Here is a 21,435-nt window from a genome sequence, read left to right as displayed (position 1 = left end):
CTCAATGGTTATCCCATCCCTTGTATCCTCCCATTCTTCCCTCCCTCCCATTTTCCCCTTACTCCCCTCCCCTATGACTATGCCTGAGGGGGACTTCCTCCCCCTTTATATGTTCATAGGGCATCAAGACTCTTCTTGGTAGCCTGCTAGCCTTCCTCTGAGTGCCTCCAGGTCTCCCCCTCCAGGGGACATGGTCAAATATGAGGCACCAGAGTACGTGTGAAAGTTAATTACCAAATTTCTAACACAGCATGCACCACATGCCAAAGAAAGCATGGCAGAGCACTCTGTATCAGGATGTGTGAGGGATATGCACAGGAAATAAAAAGGTACTGAAAACCATGAAACCCTCAATCAGATGGGGTAGAGTAGGGGTGGGCCTTGCCTCGACCCTCGCGCAGGTACTTACTTTGACTCAGTGGTTAACTCAGATAACCTTATAAAAACAGCCATATGAGGCATCCTGTATAAGAAATGGCCCTATCCTGATTATAGCCCCTCCCTCACTCTCTCCCGATCCCCCTTTCCTCCATTGTCCCCCCTTCTTCTTGACATAGGTAATCTATCGTATGTATGTGTAATAATATAAATGTATATTAATTTATTAATATTTAATAAATAAAAAATTTAATAAATAAATTTTTAAAAACTTTTTTTAAAAGGAGATATAGTTTTTCTGATTTTTAGGGATTATAAATAAAATTCTGCTATATGCATTAAAAAAAACAAGAAATGTCCCTACAGGTCATGTGTTTGAACACTTGGCTCTCAGCTAATGTGGGTCTTGAGGCATGCCCTAGAAGAAATCTCTCTCCAGGAGTGAAGCTTAAGATTTCTTTTCCAGCCGCACTTCTTGATCTCTCTGCTTCCTGATCGTGGAGGCCATGTGGTCAGCTGCCCCACATTCCTGCTGCCATGTTTGCCCTGCCGTGACAGATTGCAGCTTCTCAACTGAAAGCAGGAATGATCCCTTCAAACTTCCAGTTGGTTCTTGTTAGATACCTTATTACAGTGATAGGATAGATACCTTATTACAGTGATAGGAAGGGTAGTTAATACAGACCATACTGATTTGACTCATGGATGTAAGTCCTCTTCATCTCTAAAAGAAAAAAAAATTAAAATCAGAGTAAATGTGCTTTCAATTGAATCATCATAGAGTTACAAAGGCTCAGATCCAACAAGACAGGCACAAAGATGAGGCCACCATTCTCTGTGAGTTTCCTCAATGCACTGAGTAATTAGTGAGAGGTCCTGGATGAAAGACCAGTTGATGGTAGGGCTCAGAGCTTTACAACAGCCACAACAGGATAGGAGGGAAAACACAGCTGAGGGGTCTAAGAAGCCATGTGCTGGGAGGTTGTGGGGAAAGATTCTGGAGAAAGAAGAGATGGAAAACAGGGAGCATGATTCAATAGCTTCTTTTCTCCTTGAGGATATGGTGAAAACAGTGAGAATACAAACTCATCACAACTTTATTAGGTAAAAAAATGCATTATAATCACTTAGGTTATTTTAAAATAATAAGGAGAAAGCATAAAAATAAAAGACAAACAAGATTGTTTTTAAAAATAATCTTGACCTCGAAGAGAAGAAAACAAAAGAAAAAAGGAAAAATAAACTGATAATCAAGTAGCAAGATGTTATCTTTTGAAATAAAGATTTATTGTTTAATTAGAAAAATTATTAAGAGCAGTGCTTTGTCATCTTTGCTCGTAGGTGGCACCTGGACCAGGGGCTGCTGCTTCAGTAAGGCTAAATTTCCAAGGCTGCACTTTGAGAGGTTAGCTGGATGTTCAGTGCAAATGTTGTGGTCCCAGGAGATGTCTCTAGAACAGGTCAAGGCTGCCACATTGATGCCTGTATCCATGAAGGAGGTGTGGAGTATCTGCCCACCCAGTCAGTCATGTGACAAGGTCTAGCCACATTTCTATAAAAGAAGAAACAGGGAAGAACATCACTGATAAGCAGATTTAAAACTAGCAAAAACTGCAAAGAAATCAAGTCTTGTTTGGTTAAACTTGGTGAGTACATACTTAGGAGAAATAGGTGAACAGATTTCCATAGTATCAGCATTGATGAGTCCAACTCAGAAAAGAGGGGGAAAGGAACAAGAAAATGACCTTAACACACCTTTGACTTGCTAGGTCTTCGCATTCCTTTAAGTATGGTTTCTATACTTGGAGCTTTGGAAGGCTGTATGGCATGTCCAATCTCTAGTAATGACTGTGTGTGTGAGAACAAGATGAGCCTCAGACAGTGCATGCATTTGGGCATAATTTGTTGTCTTTGTCATAAAACAGTAGTGAACAATGTATTGATCTTTCAGATTTACTTTGAGCTTGAATACTGGATAACAGCAGGATGTCCAAAAATTTCACTGGAAGACGACTGGTCTGAACAAAAGATTTGGGATGTGCAGAACTCTGTGTGGCAACGATTCCATGGAAATTATGCTTAAGTAACTGTCTGCAATTGGTGTGACAGAGAGGCCAGCTTTTACCAAGCACAACCAGATACTCTCAGATACACTTGCATCACTTTTTGAAGGAAGAAAAATTAGAAAGAGACAATTGGTACTTTTTGTAAGATTTGTCAAAACAAACATGTTGCTTATGGAAGACTGAAGTTCTGAACTTCAAACTTATAGCTATTGCATTTTTGTGTCATGCAAACAGGACACACGAAGCTAATTCCATACACATGTTTCTCAAAAGGCTTGGATGTGGAGTCTTTAGGGATCACAATGGTGAGCTTGGTGTAACCCTTATGCACAGAAAAGTGAGTGATCATTCAGGCTGGTGAAAGAGCTACAATATGGTAAATGATATAAGTTTAATGATGACTATACAGAAGAGGTGCAAGAGAAGAAGGTAAAACCAAGGATTGAAGAAGATCGAGTAGACCCTTCTACACACCAAGATTGTAGCCCAAATGCAACAAAGATTCCCACTGCTCTTGAAATGTGTACATGTTCACTTATACAATGAAATCTATGAAAAGCCCAGCATAATATTTCACATTCTAGCCTTTATTCAGGAGCTGGCAGATGGTCATACCTCAGAATTTGGGTAAGTGGTATGTTGAAGTGGCTAGGATGGATCTGTAAGTACAGATAAAGAAAAAGCAAACTTGTAAGAAGTTTTAAAAGTGGTACTAAAAGTGACCTGCTGATATAGCTTTCTCAGGATCAGAAAGTACAATATAATCTGCCTAAAACTATTGGAATCGTCCTATTGATTGGTGATACCTATGAAACACAATGACCAACATGTCAAGCTATCCCTAAAGGAGCAATGGTGGCACACATACATATTGCTAGTAACTAACAGTTGTTTAATTGAATTTAAGACCTGCTCAACAGGAGGTAAGTCATGCCTGGCACTAGAAACCTAGCCGATACTCAGGACTAGTAATATCATAGATCTTAGGAGAGAACCTACTACTGACATGTTTCTAGACTAAAATAATTCTTAACTTCATTCTAAAACATATCCTTATACCCACAAATGTGTGCAGCTCTAACTCCTCATCAAAGATGCTTCTCTTTGAAACAAATTGATACCAACACAGAGAACCACAATAGATCATAACGCAAAGATTAATAAATCACGAGGGACCCATTGCCAATGGATAAACCCATAGCACAACTCCTTGCCCCCTAGAGCTCAGGGAACACGATGGAAAGGGGGGCAGAAAGACTGAAAGAGCCAGGTGACTACAAAGTCTGCTATGGAATTGTTTCTTCATTCTTTAGAAAGAAAATGAAGCCTTACACAAAATGATTTCAATTGAACAAAAGACTTCTGAATTTGCACTGAACAACAAATGACCATGTCTTTGTAGCTACCCAGAGTAGGAAAATAATCCTCTAGATAGTGTGTCATACTCTACTGTGGAAGAACAGAAGAAAGCCTACGAGACATGGTCCTTTATCATCAGTCCAAAATACTCCGCCTCTACATGTCCATGAAAGACTTAGGTTTGCATTATTTTCTGCAACCATGGAGATTCTAAGTGTCTGCTTCTCACTTGCTTCACTTTGCTGGGGGTCATATATTTAAAATAGTAGGGCCTGAAGTGGAAGATGTAAACACTTCAGAAACATACTATGGGTCTGAATCTAAACTCCTACACAAATACAGGGAAGGCTCATTGGGTGACACAAGTAACTTAGGGGAGAAGAGTTATCACAATTCTGAGTTACAGTCCACCAGGCACTCAATAATTATCTACTCCAGAATCTCTAGGCCTAGGGAATGGCAATACCCACAATGGAAGGCCTTCCACATTGATTAAGGTAATCATTACACTCACCCCCTGCTAGGTATGCCTAAAGGCCCTTCTAAATAAGCCTTACTCTTGCCAAGTGCAAAATAAATACTAACAGTCGTAACATGCCAGCAGCAGTGAACCTATGCAAGTACACTTAGGTCACCATCATGTTAACAAATGTGTGGACAACAAAAATGTCATGAAAGTTTTACCTCCAGAGTTGAATGTGAGCCGTTCTGAGACAGATGAAAGCAAGAAAGAGATTAAACCTCATTGAAATAATTTCCCCCAATTTTATCAAAATCAAAGGAGATACGACCTGGCAAACTATCCCATCAAAATTACACCTTCCATAAAAAGCAGGCCTGTCTGTGGTACATGCAACATACTGTAAGGGAATTTTAATCCAGCAACATGGCTTCTCTGACAAGGGATCATATCCAAAGACCTTCTAGGTCTATGTGATCCAGCTGGAATGCAGACAATCCCTAGATATAGTATGATCTGGCTCGAATATAGACACACCCTTGGCACACACCTTTAATCCCAAATAATGAAGGTAGATTTAGTTTATAGAAGGAAGCAGCCATGTTTGAAAGTGATGTCTAATTGAGGGGCAGACAAAGTGATGAATCAGAGAAAGATTTGACAGAATGACTCAAAGATAGGATACATTATACTCTGACCTCTCAACTCTCAGAACAGGACAGAAAAGAGAGGCTACTTAAGATCAGAACAGGGAGACAGAGATTTTTTATTAAAAGTTTTTTACTGGGACAGTGTTTTACAGAGACAGAGAATGAGAAAGAGCCAGAAGACTAAAACATATTACCAGAATTAGTTTGAGACAAGGCAGAGCAATTTATTGAGAAGCCAAGAGAGGCCAGTTTGTATAAGTCAGCTTGGAGAGGAGTTTGCACCAGAACAGCTGAGTTGAACCAGCCAGTGAGAGATCACAAGGAGCTAGAAGGACTTAGGAACAGACCTCATCACATCCCCTCATCTAAGGAAATAAAAACATTTACAGCATACAGACATCTGTAGAGAGAAAGCCCTTCTGACTTCTGCTAATCACAAAAGACTTAAAGATTCAGATCACATATGCACTTTAATAACAATTTGTCAGTTGACGGAAATATGTTAAGAGATGGCTATACCTCCCTTGTTACCTTTGGCATCACTCCTGAGTTTGATATCTTAATGGTGGACCAATTTCACACTACAGTGCAGTGGACAAAGTCACTTAGAGGTGCAGAAAGAACATAAATGTGGTTTTAGTCACTACATCTTCAGTTCTTGAAAGGAGCAATTAAAGATACATATGGTTTAAGAGGCAATAGTAAAAAAATAACAACTCCTCCCATGGAAATTAATCTCTTCTTTAAAAGGGGATGGGTAGCCAAATAAATACTGAGACTAGCTCATTAATAACAAGTTATGCTAATGAAATGCAGTAGCAGATGAGAAGAGCGTGGGATCCTTGAGGAGTGATTTAAATGTCCCTTCTACTGCAAATTCTTACAACTCATCATGCATAGCTCTAGAATGTTTCACCATCTTACTACACAGGGAGGAACAGGAAGCAGGGAGACATATGACTGACTGTGCAATCACTGCAAAAAAAAAAAAAAAACTAGACATACCTACATGGTTGTACAGTCAAAAATCGCATGTTCTACCGGATTTAGCTAGCTAATTCTCAGCAAATAAACCAGCTTTGTGCATTCTTTTTTAATCACTCTAGTGTGTTTTCAATTTTCTTTCATTAGTGAAACAATAAAGAGAACATGGTGAAATCATTCTCAGTGTTCTTGTAGTAAAGTAAGTGTATCTTCTGTGTGTAATAAATGAAATTCAATTTATACTTTCTGTCCTTCAGACTGAGTTATATAGAAATTAGATTGTGTTTATTTTTTGACTGTGACGCTTCATCAATACAAACTTGCTTTGTAATCTTGATTACCATACAGCTTTGAGAACTATTTGTATCCATAAGTAGTCTGAGTGCTAAATAGCTTATGCCTCAAACTTACTTTTAGAATGGACTGAACTATTGACTCAAAGGTTCCTACATTGAGTAATAATGTCCAGATATTTCAACTTATATAAGCAAAGGGAGATGAAACATGGATGCGTGGTCTCTAACACTGAGATCTGTGCTGTGAATAAGCTCCACCCCAGTATCATACACAAGAAAACAAATGCCAAGTCAAAAGAAAAATCTAATTGTGAACTCCATTGTGTGAGCTGGTTCGTTCTCAATGAGAGAAGCTGAAAGATCAGACCTAATCAGCCCTTTCCTAGTCAGGAAAGACCTGCCAGTGATTCTGTGAATTATGACAAGTTAGTAAGTCATAGAGAAACAAATAACACACTGACCAGAAACTGCGTCAAAGAACTGATGGGAATAGGAAGGAAGAAGGAAGTGACAGATGACAGGCAAGAGACTCAAGAGGAGAACTAAACTCTGCCTAGAGTGTGGCTTCCTAAGCCTGACTTCAATCATGTCCTAATAACAGAACATAAGCTAGACCTGGGTAGCAAAGAGCCTCAACATGAGTCAAGTCGAACGCCCCATTCTCCAACACAGACTGTATTTTTACTGCAAGTTTTCTGGCAGGCCACAGCCCTAGTAGGAAAGGCTACTAATGAAAAAATTCTGATTTTTGTTCTGGCTTAGCAATAGATAACACAGATCATCCTATTGGAACTGAGGATCAACCCTCTCTAACATTTACCCTGAGTTGACTTTTAACGAGTGTTTTCCACCCATCCCCACCCCCAAAGAAATGTTAAAAACTATTCTTTTAACAAAAGAGAATGGTTCTGGGAGAACTGAAAAGTCACATGCAAAAGAATAAAGTTGGCCCCTCTACAAATTTTGTATGAAAATGAGATAAGTGTGTAAAGTTGGGTGAGGGGGAAAAGTGATGACTAATCTTGGTGGCCAAATCAACTACACCTAGAATCAAATAAAACCCAGGAAGCAGGACACATCTGTGAGGAATTTTCTTGGTTGCATCACTTGAGGTAGGAAGTCCCACTCAAAATCTGGGTGGCAGCCTATAGAAGATGAACAGAAAGATGGAAGTTTTTGCTTTTTATCCTGCTTGCCCTTGCTCTCGCTGGCAAGTTCACCTACCCTGTTGTTGAGTCATTTCTTCTCTGGTGCTAGAATCTACTTCTTCAGGATTCCAGGGTAGACTGACGACCAGCAGCTCTATAGTAACCATCAGGGCCTCCTATACCAGGTTGGGACTGCTGCAGCATCCATCCTTATGGGCTGCACAAATACTAGATTCTAGGTCTTTCCATAGGAGACAGTCATTACAGGACTACTGAGGCCACAGTAAGCCACTCTAACAAATTCTCTTTTAATATATAGATACTCATTCTGCCTGGTCTCATCTTTTGGCGAACTCTGACAAATACACCTTGCAAACAAGACCCAAGTCTTACCTACAAAAGCTTTGTTAAAGAAAGGAAAGAAGGAAGGAAGGAAGGAAGGAAGGAAAGAAAGAAAGAAAGAAAGAAAGAAAGAAAGATGTGGTGATACACACTTAAAAAAATCAGAGGCCAGGCAAGCAAAAGCAGGCAAACCCTGGGCCCATCCAGGGGATTCTACTTGTGGAATTCCAAACCCGCATAATCAGTAAGATAAAAGTTGTCTAAAATAAACAACAAAAATGGTAGAAGTGTCACCTGGGTTCTCCTCTGACCTTGCATGCATAAATACATGAATGCACTCCTGTGTACACGAGCACACACACACACACACACACACACACACACACACACACACACACAATCATCTATATCATCTATCCAACTATCAATCATCTACCTTTCTAACACACACATACACACACACACACACACTAGCTAAATGAAAGAATTAAAAATAAATTAATATCTTAAAACAAAGTATAGCAATAAAGCTGTCTGACTAATGCTGGCAATAGCTTCTTTGATAGGAAACAGAAAGAACAGACAGATCAGCAAGACCTCACAGTTAAATACTATGGTGACCAAAATAAACTCAGCAACCTACTGGAAAGGCCAGTCATTAAATGGCAGAAAATGTTTGAAAATCATATATCTGGTAACATACCGAGATCTAGCATAAATAAAGACCTATATAAATAAAACTTCATAAGATAATCATTTTAAATGAAAAAAAATCATTTAAAAGTCATTTTCCCACCAAGGAGATGCAATCCACATCATCTCATTGGTTATTATAGATTTGTGAATGAAATGCCAAAAGGTGTCACTTAACATCACTTTAATGGCAACTTCTTCAATGCAAAAAAATGAAAAACAATTTTTGGCAAAGAGGGAGGAAAGAAAGAAAGAAAAGAAAGAGAAAAGAAAAAAGAAAGGAAGGAAGGAAGAAATGGAACTTTTGTCTTTAAACTTACCTTGTGTCTCAAAAATGACCAGTTTTTGGATTCCCATGCCAACTACATTCTCCAATTTCTTTGACATTTTTTGACATTTTCAAGAATTTCTTAATTCTGCAAGAATGTAAAAAATAAGTAATTTTAAACTAGCAAATACTTAATAATTGCTTAACCATGTTCCAATCATGAGAAATGAATGTATCTATAAATTATTATCTAATTTTAATCTAACTTTTTTGAAGCATTTTATTTAATTGTTATCTTAGGTAGAGTATGCAGATAATTGATATGATATATATAGCAGTCAAATAACTGACTTTATATCTATTACAGGACTCTTATAAATACTACTGTCCATTTCCATTATCAGCTTATTATTAGCTTTAACCCAATGTTCACCTAAATGTATGAAAATGTACACCTTTTCAAATTATTTAATCATTTATAACTCTGTGTGCGTGTGTGTCTGTGTGTCTGTGTGTGTCTGTGTATGTATGTGTCTGTGTGTCTGTGTCTGTGTATGTGCATGTGTGTATCTGTGTGTCTCTGTGTGTCTATGTCTTTCTCTGTGTGTATCTGTGTGTCTGTGTGTCTGTGTGTGTATATATATATGTGTCTGTGTGTGTATGTCTGTGTGTGTATCTGTGTGTCTGTGTGTGTGTGTGCTTCTGTGTATCTGTGTGTCTATATGTATCTGTGTGTCTGTGTGTGTGTGTGTGTGTGTGTGTGTGTGTGTGTGTGTTGGGAGTTCTTCTCTCTTTTTGCCATGTGAGTCTCAAGATCTTACTCAATATTGTCATGTTGGCAATAAGTCCCTCTACGTTGTTGAGCCATCTTTCAGGCTTACATACAGTCATTTATGTAAAGCATAATTAAATTTATAGCTAATAAGAATGGTTGACAATACTTGAAATACTAAAATCTTACCTAATAAGCTCCTTTTCTATTTCATCATTTTTCTTCTGCTGCTGATACAACTTATATTCTAAAGCTTGTTTTAATTCTGTAAGTTCTTTGATTGATTTTTCTTCATCTTCCAACTTGAGAAAGCATACAGAATAGCTTTAAAACTCTGGTGACTCATTATACTTTCTTAAAACCACTATCTCATGAGGTCATGACTAATGCGCTTAGCAACATCTAATAAACACAATAAGTCTAACACAACCAGGGGAAGGTACAAAAATAAGTGATATTTTTCTTCTTATTTATCTACTGGGTTATTTTTCAACTGTATTCATTTGTATACATGTATACCTGCCTGTTTGTCTGGGCACCAAGTGTGTGCAATTCCTACAAAGGCCAGAGGGGGGCAGAAGATCCCCAGGGGCTGGAGATCTTACACATGATTGTGCATCTATCTCTTTTCCGAAGTCAGACTCTTTATCTCAAAACCTACCCTTTCCTATTATTTTGTGGAACATGTTGTTATATCTTGACCTACTGCTTTCCTAATGTAAATATTTACATTGCTAGCAATTACAGGAGGCACTCTGACTCTGAAAATTGGTAAATGATGATTAGGTGAGAGCAGTTTGAAGAGGCTCCATAGTACCTATTAAAAAATGTCTGCCTGTGTGGATAAAATAATTGCTTTTATTCTCTCATGAAATGTAGTATGATTTTATTAACTAATACTTCATAAGGAACCCATATAAATCATATATAACTATTAGGTTGAATTTAAGGTAAGCTTGTCATCAGTTTGTCTAGACATACTTAACAATAATTGGCATTTTTCTACTCCAAAAAATACTTTAAGGGGACACTTGCCTCCCCCCAATATTTCTAGTACCATGTCACCATTTACACATCCAGTTATCACCCTTGGACAAAATTGTTCCATTTTTCTAATAATGAAAAATGGCTTTTTTTTTAGGCCATTCTTAATAAAGAAGTATGCTGACAGAGAGCTTAGTAGTTTAGAACACTTGTTGCTTTTGCAGAGGACCCAGTTTCAATTCTCTGCCATCCACATAGTAGCTCACAGCCATTCCTAACTCCAGTTCCAGAGGACACACCCACTTCTGGCCTCCTGAACCACCGGGTGTGGATGGTGTGGTACACATGCATGCATACATGCAGGTAACACACTCTACACATAAAATATTTTTAATTTACAGAAGTATTTAATATATGATACATAACTAACAGAATAATTCAAAATCAGCTAGCTAAGGTCTTACAATTTGTATATTCAATCAATTGTTGTATTTGTTTCCTTTTAAGGTATTTAACCGTAATACTGTCTAAGAAACATGAAATCTATTGTGTAAAGCACATAGAAAGTGTTAGGTATCGTTAGACATCCTGTACATTGAGAGCATGCTGAAAAAAAGTGTCTCTAAAACTAGAGGCTGATATGTGCCAATTGAAATGAGGTTTTAATATAAGTGATGTCCAATAAAAAATGCCCAGAGTTTATTTATATTTCATTGAGATGGATATTCTATTTATGTAGTTTCTCTTGGATCAGTCTTATATTTCACACTGGGACACGTGTACTTGAACTATTCATTTGCCCATTCTGCCGTGAGGAAGCCATTCTTAGATTCTTAAAAGTGGGCACTTAGGATGAACACAACCACACAGTTGTTCAGTATATTAGTGGTGGGGCAGTGTCCAGTTTTACATAACAACCTGGACACAGAGACTATACATAGTTTTTAACAATAGATGCTTTTATTTAAAGGCTATTGGTACCTCTGTCATCGTTGTCACCAGTCATTAAAATGAAGATGAAATACAAAAGCACAAGTAAACTTCACTTTAAAATTTTAAACATTTTCTTAGTTTTACTATTTATAATTATTGGAATACTAGTAAAAACTACAGAGCCATAAATATATATTTTAAATATTGATACAAACGTGTATTAAGTTAAATCAAAATTAAGGATATCTTCTCATTTAAGAAAATGGAGGGGGATCTACTTCTAAGAATTGATTTTTATTTTGTTTCATCTAGTTCATACATTGAAACATTAATTCAAGTTACTTTATGTTATAAATACCCATAAGTGGGGAAGTGTTAAGTGCTGGTAATTCACTGGTGGCAAGTGTGGAGAGCTGGGAATCTGCATGGTAACACTCAAGTGCTGTAAAGCTCAGTCAAGCTGCAACCACCCAGAACCCCATCAAATCCCTCCAAGTCTGCCAGCAGTCGGTATGCACTTTAAAACTACATAAGCATAGCTTTTAAACAAAACTATGGCCTTTAAACAGTGTGTAAAACCTCGCTGTTCAGTTACAGTTATTGAATCTAATGGAAGAAGGCTAACTCTGGACACTTTAGAAAAGTGAGCATTTTGTCTTCTATCATAACTCACACGTTGTACACCTAATGTATACATTAAATAAGCAGTTTGGTGGTACACAACATTAAAAACAGAAAAATGACAAGACAGCAAACCATCCTCAGGTAGCTCCCCATGCAGTTGTTAGAAGGACGTGGGTTCCGTGGGAGAACGACAGCCTCACGTGGGAAGAGGCGTCTGTGAGGGCTCTCAGGAGCAAGCCTTCTCTCAGATGTGTTCAGAGGAGGCGTGTCCTGCTCCACCGTGATGTGAGCTTGTGTGCAGGATTCATCCAGCCTCCTATTCCTGTACAAACTGAGAGCGAATACACGATACGTATCTCATATGTCCATAAATGTCACCTTGTATTTTAAAGGCACCATAAAAGTGCACCAAATTTTCCCCATCAAATAGTCTTAATGCTGAAAAGCATGTAGGAGGGCGCCTGCTGTGCATATGGTTACAGGTTTCAGGTTATTCCAAAGGATTGCCTGCATTTCTAGGGAAATTCTGAGGTAACAAGTGCATCAAACAATATCAGAAGTAGAGACGGCTGTCAAAGACATTTCACAAGGAGAAATGCTGCCCTCAGGGAGGACACGATATAGCCAGTGTTTAAAGCTGGAACAGAGATGTTTTAACTGAAAGGGTAGTAACATGACATTATGGATATGTTAATATATATGGTTATAATATCAAGTTCACTAATATAAGCTCAGTAAATGTTATATTGGACTCCCTAAATATGTGATTACTTAAGCAGAAAAATTTTATGTTTACTTATATTTACTAAGTTTAGGGGGTTAGAAGAAAATCCCTTCTGGGACATCTCCCAGCCTTTGGCTTCAACAATTCATGAAACATGAGTGAAATTAAGCTTTGGACAATGGGCAGTGATTAGTGGGAACACCAAAGGGAACAGACAAGGAAATATAGTTTAGGAAGCTCTGGGTTGTGTGCAAGAAGGCTGCGTAGTGAGCCCTTGAGGTTTCACTACCCCCTTCTAGACAGTACGCAGACTCTTACTATTTCTACTGATTGGCAACTTGACAACTTGGGGTGGGGGAGTGGTCTGCCCAGGAACAACATTTCGAATGTGAGTAATGTATTATCTAAAATTATTTCCCCAAATTATATTGGCTAGCTCACTTCTGCACCCTTAATCTCACAACTAGTTCACTGAAAGTTTCGTCTTGGAGAACAGCTCAGGTCACTCCACTTTTTGCAATTCTTTGGGTTCACTCACTTGTATCTGTATCGTTGGAATAACAATGCGTTGCTAATCTTTAATTCTTCTATGCACTGTTGCTCATAACCGTTTGGGGCACTCGTACTCGGGTCTTGTACAGTTTTCTGTCGGGAGGGTTCAGACTGCAGACTTCGGATTCTGAGTCCTGTCTGACTCGCTGGGGGAATGTTGTTCTCACGTGACTCCTCTGCAGTTTCTTGAGCTCCTGCCTGTGTCTGAAGCAAATATAATGATGTATATAGAGAAAATATTCAAATGTTAACTGAACATTTGATGGTCTTACTTTTGAGTAAGTGGCTCAAATAGCAGTTTTAAATTGTTGTAAAATGTTTCTCATAGGCAACTGGAGAGATAAGCCAATGGTTAAGAGAACTTGCTGCTCTTCCAAAGGACCTGGTTTGGTCCCTAGCACCCACATGGTCATGTAAACGTATCCTTAATGCCAGTTCCAGGGGATCTAATGCTCTCTTATGGGTTCTGAGGACACCAGGCATGCATATGGGGCACATGCATACATTCAGGCAAACACGCAGATACATGAAATGATACAAATAAAATTTTAATATATGTGAAATAATAAAAATAAAATTTTAAAGGATTTAAAAATTATTAGTATCAACCATACTAAATCTGAATCACAACTATTTTTCTGTCATTTTTGTGCAGTTGTGTGTATATGAGTGTGTACATGTGTGTGTGTGCATATGTGAGTATGTGTGAGGATTGAAACTATCTTATTAGAAAAATACTCATGGGGGAGCTGCGTGACATTCCCTGAATTGTTCTTGTTCATGTACTAGACTCACTTCAAAATTTCTAGTAATGAGGAATCTAATTTAAGGGTAATTTGAGAACATGAGCAATATACACTAGAAATGAGAGAACCATGGGACTTTAAAGAGAATGTTTACTCAAAGATTCACATCCTTTGAAGAGATTGGCATGGAAAGAAATATTGTTACATAGCATCCAGCAGCAAAACTGACCTGAGAAAGGAGCTACAGAAAAGACTGCCAAGCCAGTCTTGGTGGCGCACACCTTCAATCCCAGCACTTGAGAAGCAGAGGCAGGTAGATCATTGCTGTGAGTTCGAGGCCAGCCTGGTCTACAAAGTGAGTCCAGGACAGCCAATATAACACAGAAAAACCCTGCCTCAAAATAAAGAAAGGAAGGAAGGAAGGAAGGAAGGAAGGAAGGAAGAAAAGAAAAGAAAAGAAAAGAAACAAAGGAGTGTCAAATATGAAAGAACCAGGGTGTGCTGTACAAAAGTATGTATTTCTAATGTGTAGATATTCCATGTGCCAAATTGCCAAATAATGTCGAAATAAATGCCTTCTGGGACAAAAAAAAAAAAAACCATACCACTGAGAACAAAGGTCTAAAGAGGAAGCCAAGACCATAAAATTAAGGCCCTTTGTATGTCTTCATGAAGACCAAGTCTCACATTTCCTAATAGGTTTTAAGGTTTCCAGTATTATAAAGGTGTTATTTGAACACAGCTTCATTGACAGCCCATGATGAAGAGCTTATCCCAAAATGATTTATTTTGTGGCCCAGTCATATATGGTGCATTCGGCTCCTACAGGAGACCTGAGTTTGGTTCCTTATACCCACATTAGGTGGCTCACAAGCACCTGTAACTTCAGCTTGGAGGAATCTGGTGCCCTCTTCTTGACTCCAAAGGACCTAGACTCACTTGTACACACTCACACAAGAGATTTAGAATGACAGGAAACAAGGTAAAATTTACAGTAGACTCAAAGTTCTAAAAAAGAAGTGTAGCCAAAGCACTTCTTGCTAGCTTACATTGAGGAGATGCAGAGAGGAACCTCAAGGAGGAAAATGTCCAGCTGCAGATGCAGTCTGTTTCTCAGGAAAGGAAGACCCCATCATTAATGGAGAAGTGGAATGGGACTCTGGTGCCAGGGAACAGCCTTAGAGAAGGTCCAAGCACTCATTCGGAGCTACACATTCTCCATCCTGCTGGGGACTGGGAGGGGGTTTTGGTGGATTGCAAATGGCTTATTCGGAGGAAGAGTATTTTGGAGGCCATACGCTATAAACACCATCTTAACTACTACATCCTCATCCTGACCCAAGGACAATGGCAAACAAAAATCATTATAAGCCATGACACTCTGGATGAATTGCCAGGGTGGAGGGGGCTTAAAATGATCCAGAAACTGGTAGCGCACTATGGGTTAGCTCCCACTGAAGTCAGGTGCAGTGAGTACAGATATTAATGTATTGAAGTTGGGCACTGTTAAGATGTGGAATTAAAAAAAAAAACACACATTAGGCTGTAAAAGGTTTGCAAAGCTCCCTGTGATTGCAATAGTCTACAACCTGGGAAATGTGCCTGGTGGAAGATTTCCTGAGTTGGATAGATTAAGAACAGCAATTGAAGGCATTTATGATTTCAAGAATAAGAGCTGGAAACATTAGATTTTTGAGAGAGAGAAAGAGAGAGAGAGAGAGAGAGAGAGAGAGAGAGAGAGAGAGAGAGAGAGAGAGAGAGAATGTTTTATTTGACTTCGATGATTTGATTTTAAAGGCGAAAAGCAGCTTTGAGGTGATTTTTTTTTCAATATAGATGGGGTGTGCGGTGTGGGGATGGAACGCAAAGCCTGGTACATACTAACCAAGTACTTAATGGCTTAGGCACCCATCCTGAGCCTCTTCCAAATATTCTTTTAAAATCTCCATTTACCTTTCCTTCAGGAGAAAATAAAGTGAACAGCTAATTTAAAATCGTTTTCATAGATTTTAATAAAAAAACAAATGCAGTGCCCTTTGAATGAAATAAACGGGGTGCAATTCTTCTAGGCCTCCATGCTTGTTTCTATGAAGACCTCCCCCCCACCATGTTTACACCATACAAGCATCCTCTCCAACCCATACAGACAGCCTTAAGATTGGGAAGCTGAATTACTACTTTGAGTAAGATGTTTCTAATGAGTTGCCAGGACACGATGTGATGCTGAAAGACCTTACTCCTGTGGAGCCGTCATTGGAAGTAGCTCCATCATGAATCTACACTAACTGGGGAGGATAAGCATCTCCTTTGTTCAGCTTGGTGGATACAATCGAACCTTCACCCTTGGGATGCTGACCAGGACACTTCATCTCATTTTCCTTTATGATACTGGAAATTCTCATGAAGAACTGATGACCAACTATTTTCTCCTGAATACTTTTTATATGCATCTCTGTGACCTTATAAAAGCTTTCTTCCAAAGAGCCTCCCTGTTGTGTAGCCAACTACAACCAAAATCATCGATTTTATTAATGCACCGGCCTCTCGTGTAGCGCCATGGTAGCTTGAGGAATAGTAGTAGCAAGCAGTGTCAATAAGAATACAATTAATATCTTCTCAGTGAGAAATTTAATAATTCCCTAAACACATACACATATATTATTAGGAAAGAGAACACCTTTTTAGTATGACAGAAAGTAATGAACTTGACCTACCAATTTTGTGTTTTGTTCCAGTTTTTCACATGGGTTTTGCAGATACCCACGAAGCTCTTCAATTTTCTTAGCTTGCTCTTTTACTTTAGCTTTCAACTCACAATTCTCATGTTCAACCCTAAAAATCCATGTTTTAAAATAGTTATTCTCATAGAACAATTTTAACACCACATAATGTTTTGTGTTTTTAATTTAGCTTACAAGGTAATGGATTTTATTGACATTTTATTCGCGTATGTCAGTAAACAATGTTCTTTCTTGCCCCCAGCCATCCTCCCCACCCCTTCTCCCAGCCTGACCTATTTCCTACCCATACCCCTATCTTGCTTTCATGTCACAAGTATCCTGTCACAGTCACTTGCATCCCTTTCTTTTTTATTATTTTTTATTTAATTAATTTATTCAGATTACAACTCAATTGTTATCCTATCACTTGCATTCTCCCATTCCTCCCTCCCTCCCGCTTTCACCCTATTCCCCTCCCCTTGGTCTATGACCGAGGGGGACCTCCCTCCCCCCACTATATGGTCATAGGCTAGCTCCCCTTTCATAGTTCCTCTTTCACTATGAAATACCGTATCATCTTTGAAAAATTATCTGAAATAGAAACTACAGAAGTTAAGACCTACTTTAAAAGTATGTGATTTTTAAATTATATCATTTTCTAGACCTACTTTGTAAGGGTGTGAAAATTTCAGGTGTAAAAGTAAAAAGATACACGTGTCTTTTTCTTCTTTTTGGATTGTTTAACCCAGATTTTTCATTCATGCAAGCATATGCTCCACCACTGAGCCACTTCCAAAAACCTGAATTGTGTTAAAAGTGACTTAAAGCACAAGTCCCAGGCTTTACACACAGATGTGCTAATTGTCACAGCTGATGTACTTCTCCCATCACACCTCTTGTTTGTTTTATAAATGCTCACCACGGGTTTAAACTGTACCTTTGTAAGTGATCTTTCATCTTCATGGTACTTTTTACAGCTTGTATGTCTTGAACCTCTGTTTCCTACAACAAAAAAAGATTGAAAATAATTTTACTAATATTCAGTCATAAATCTAGCCCAACCATTGATAATGTGTTGCAGTCTTATGGAACACAACTGGACCACTTTGTGAACTTATCTGTGACAATCTTAGTGTTGAAACTTCCCAGAGGGCTGTGTAACGTGGCTCACAATGCCTAAAGGAAGACTGTCTTTCTTGTTATAAAAATGTACCTTAAATCCAGGTATGATGGTACATACCTTTAATCCCAGTGCTCAGGGATGCATAGGCAGGTGGATCTCTGTGAGTTTAAGGCCAGCCTGGTCTACAAAGTCCAGGATGGCCAAGGCTATGCAGAGAAATCCTGTCTCAAAACACTAAAAAAAGAAAGAAAGAAAGAAAGAAAGAAAGAAAGAAAGGAGAAAAAGGAAAAAGGGAAGTGTACCTTGACATTTCTCTTTTTTAATATTTATTTTTATGTATATGAGTGCTCTATCTGCATGTACACCTGCATGCCAGAAGAGAGCATCAGATCACATTATAGATGGTTGTGACCCATATTATCCACTAAGCAAGAATGATTCTACACAATGTAAACAACATGCCTTGGTCAAATCACTCATTAACCACACGCAACATTCTGACCATCAGAGGCAAGCTGACATATGAATCTGAAACTATTGGACACTGTTATAGCATTAATGTTCTCTAGCTATCCACAGGAAAGAAAATATGCGATACCTGTTGTTGTTCGAGACTATACTAGTCTCTTCAGTTCCACCTCCAGTCCTTTAGATACACTGCACCCCACTTATGTATATCAAGTCCTATATTTCTAATCTGTAATCTGTATATTAGAGAGACCATATGCTTATCATGCTAAATTTGGCTTACACTCAGCATGATGACCTCTAGTTTTATTTCTTTTCCTGAAAATCATACATTACATTCTTTACAGCTCAATAAAACTCTATTGTTTGTATGTACCACATTTTCTTTACCCATTCAATCCTTGATGGACATCTATACTGGCTCCGTAACTGGGCTAGAGTGAGTGAGTGTGGATGGGCAAGTATCTCTGTGGTTTTCACATATTCCTTTACAGAAAACCACAACCAGTGAAAGCACAGAGTTGTGGAGACAGTCCCGGTGGATACGTCTACAAAGCAACTCTCTCACCAATGAGTCAGGGAATACTTCAAAACAGGGGACAGGAAGATTGTAAGAGCCAGAGGATCAGTGAGTTTATTAGATTGTGTATTCTAGCAATGTCAGGGAACTACACCTTGCGTGACAGCCCACATATGCACTAAACACTGACAACAACAACAGACAGGCTAACATGGACAGACGAAAGCCTGGGAGACCTAAACCCCACAAAGAACCACAGGTAACTAATGCTCGGAAATTCTAAGCATGGCAGAAATGGTCCTTCCCAGGGAAGAGCACACCCAACACCCAGTAGTCAGCCCTGAAAACACTCATACAAATAACATTAAACAGACTTAGAGGATTATATTTAATTATATATATGTATGTATATATATATAATTATATTATATAGTATAATATAATAATATACTAGTATAATATTATTTATATATTAATATATCATGTAATATATTAATATACAATATATTATATATTGATTTTTATTACATTATATATAATATATTAATATTATACATAACATGCATATATACATATACACACACATATATGCATATAACAGAAATTAATGAAAAGGAGTCAATTCAAAAGAGAGTGAGAAGAGGGATAAGGGAGGGTTGGAGAAAGGGAAGGGAAGAGATAAATCATCCGGTCATATTGTAATCTTGAAAATGAAAGAAATAAATTTTAAAAAGAAAAGTCAAAAACTTACAATAAATTAAAAAATATATAAATAGAATAGATACACAATAATATTTTCTTGCCCACTGATATGTCAGGTGTTTTAAGTTTCTGTAAGTATGTGCTTGTGAGAGGTTGGCTTGGGATGTAAATTGACAAAAGCTATTTAACAGATCATATTTCTGTCATTAAGTGCAAGAAATATATTAATAACCAAAGGGCCATTGTAAGTAACGTTGGCAAAACTGAGTGAAAATGGGGTCATTTTACTGGCCACTAGCTCACCTTCTTCAAGGCATCTCTCGCGTTACTCACAACCGTATCTCCTGCTTGCAGACGCCCAGGAAGCTGAACCACTGTGGTTCTTTCATCGGATTGTTTTTCTTTTTCACTTAAATGTTTCCTAATCGTTTTATAAAAGCAACGAATATGCCTTGTCTCCTCGAGTTCTTTAGTTAAAGTAGACCTGAAGTTAAACGTGGTCATCATGAAATTAAGTTTGCTGTAAAAGGCAATATTCACACTGATCTTTATAGGTTAATTGTTATTATAATAAATTGTATGAAAAAAATCCATTTTCAATAAAAGAAAAAACAAATACAAATTTGTATTGTCAAATACTTTTACTTTCTAGCCTTGTATTTAAAATTTTGTAACTTAAGACTAGGTTAAACATTATATAGACTGAGCAGCTTATATTTAATAATATGTATGTATGATGTATGTATTAGTTATATATACATGTGATAACAGTTAATAAAATACAGGGGCAGCAAATTTGAAAGAGAGCATTCAAGGACATATGAAAACGTTTGGAGAAGGAAAAGGAAGGAAGAATTGTAGTTATAATTTCAAAAAAATTAGTTTAAAAAAACTAGATTAAAGATTCTAATATCACTTACACTCTTTATGTTTGGGGTTTTGTGTTTTATTTTTTGTTTTTGGGGGGGTTTTGGTAAAAATTTCAGCTTACTTTGTTGGTTATCAATATTTTATGAAAGACTTAAGAGTCCTACTTAGAACAGGACAACAGCAAATAGTTAAACCTCATGATCTCTCATGATAGAGAACAGCCCTACAGGTGCGTTGGCATGTGCCATGTGCAATAGAGCGCCCGGGCGAAGGATTCGTCGTGGTGCCTATAAGCAAGCCAAAGCTTGCGCTGGTCTCCGGTCTCACTCAGAACCTGTGGCTCCTCCTCTCAGCTCTTCTACCCCACCCCCTACCCTGTGCCCCTCCAGCTCACGGTCCTGCCTTCCCCCAGTTTCTCTTTCCCAGGTAACTGCGGTTTTGTCCACGTGCTCTCTTGGCCCTTTTCTCTCCTGCATTGCTTTCATCACATGATCAGTAATTGTTTCCCATTGTGCTTTTCATTTGATGTGGGATGAATGAGAATGAGCCCATTGCTTGTGTAACCATCAGTCCTGGCTGGTTAGCAGGCACAGAAACATGAGTTTTATCTTCAGCATACCCCGTCCCCAACAAAGTATCTTTCTTGAAAAGAAAGTTTCTGGGCAATATAATCATTTCGTGCACTATTTGTAGAATTATGAACAGATATAAACTTACTTGAGAAAAATTGAGAACTACTAATCAAAGACATTTTAAACTCCCTAGATTTTATATACTTCTATATTGATAAACTCATTTAAAGTAAATAAATCAAGAATGTAGAAAATTGTTTATCTAAATTATAATATTTGGTAAATTATTTCTAAATCAATAAAATAAAATTTTCACACAATACTATGTTGTAAATAGTCAACTTTCTATATGGAGGATCTCTATTATATACACATTAAAACTGGTATTTTTAAAAGTATATATTTAATTGTTACTGGTATCCATGGTTATCATGGATATGGCATGGAAGCTTTTCTCCTTCAAAACTCTAGAAAGAAAAAT

At 37.9% G+C, this 21,435-nt stretch overlaps 1 protein-coding gene across 1 annotated transcript in view; it reads right to left on the bottom strand.

Annotated features, from left to right (window-relative positions):
* Positions 1-1,629: 1,629 nt before the first annotated feature.
* The window catches only part of POTEA (POTE ankyrin domain family member A), a 151,405-nt gene continuing 131,599 nt past the window's right edge, over positions 1,630-21,435 (bottom strand). Inside the window, exons 60-67 of the mRNA XM_084759824.1 lie at positions 19,816-19,996; positions 17,637-17,701; positions 16,694-16,811; positions 13,220-13,437; positions 12,090-12,288; positions 9,606-9,718; positions 8,697-8,792; positions 1,630-1,930 (exon numbers count right to left, since the gene is read on the bottom strand). Coding sequence (XP_084615950.1) covers positions 8,705-8,792; positions 9,606-9,718; positions 12,090-12,288; positions 13,220-13,437; positions 16,694-16,811; positions 17,637-17,701; positions 19,816-19,996 — 982 coding nt within the window. The 3' untranslated portion in view covers positions 1,630-1,930; positions 8,697-8,704. The remainder of the gene's footprint in view (positions 1,931-8,696; positions 8,793-9,605; positions 9,719-12,089; positions 12,289-13,219; positions 13,438-16,693; positions 16,812-17,636; positions 17,702-19,815; positions 19,997-21,435) is intronic.

Source organism: Acomys minous, assembly GCF_964271855.1.
Source record: "Acomys minous genome assembly, chromosome: 15".
NCBI lineage: Eukaryota > Metazoa > Chordata > Mammalia > Rodentia > Muridae > Acomys > Acomys minous.
This window is presented reverse-complemented; position numbering and strand designations above follow the sequence as displayed.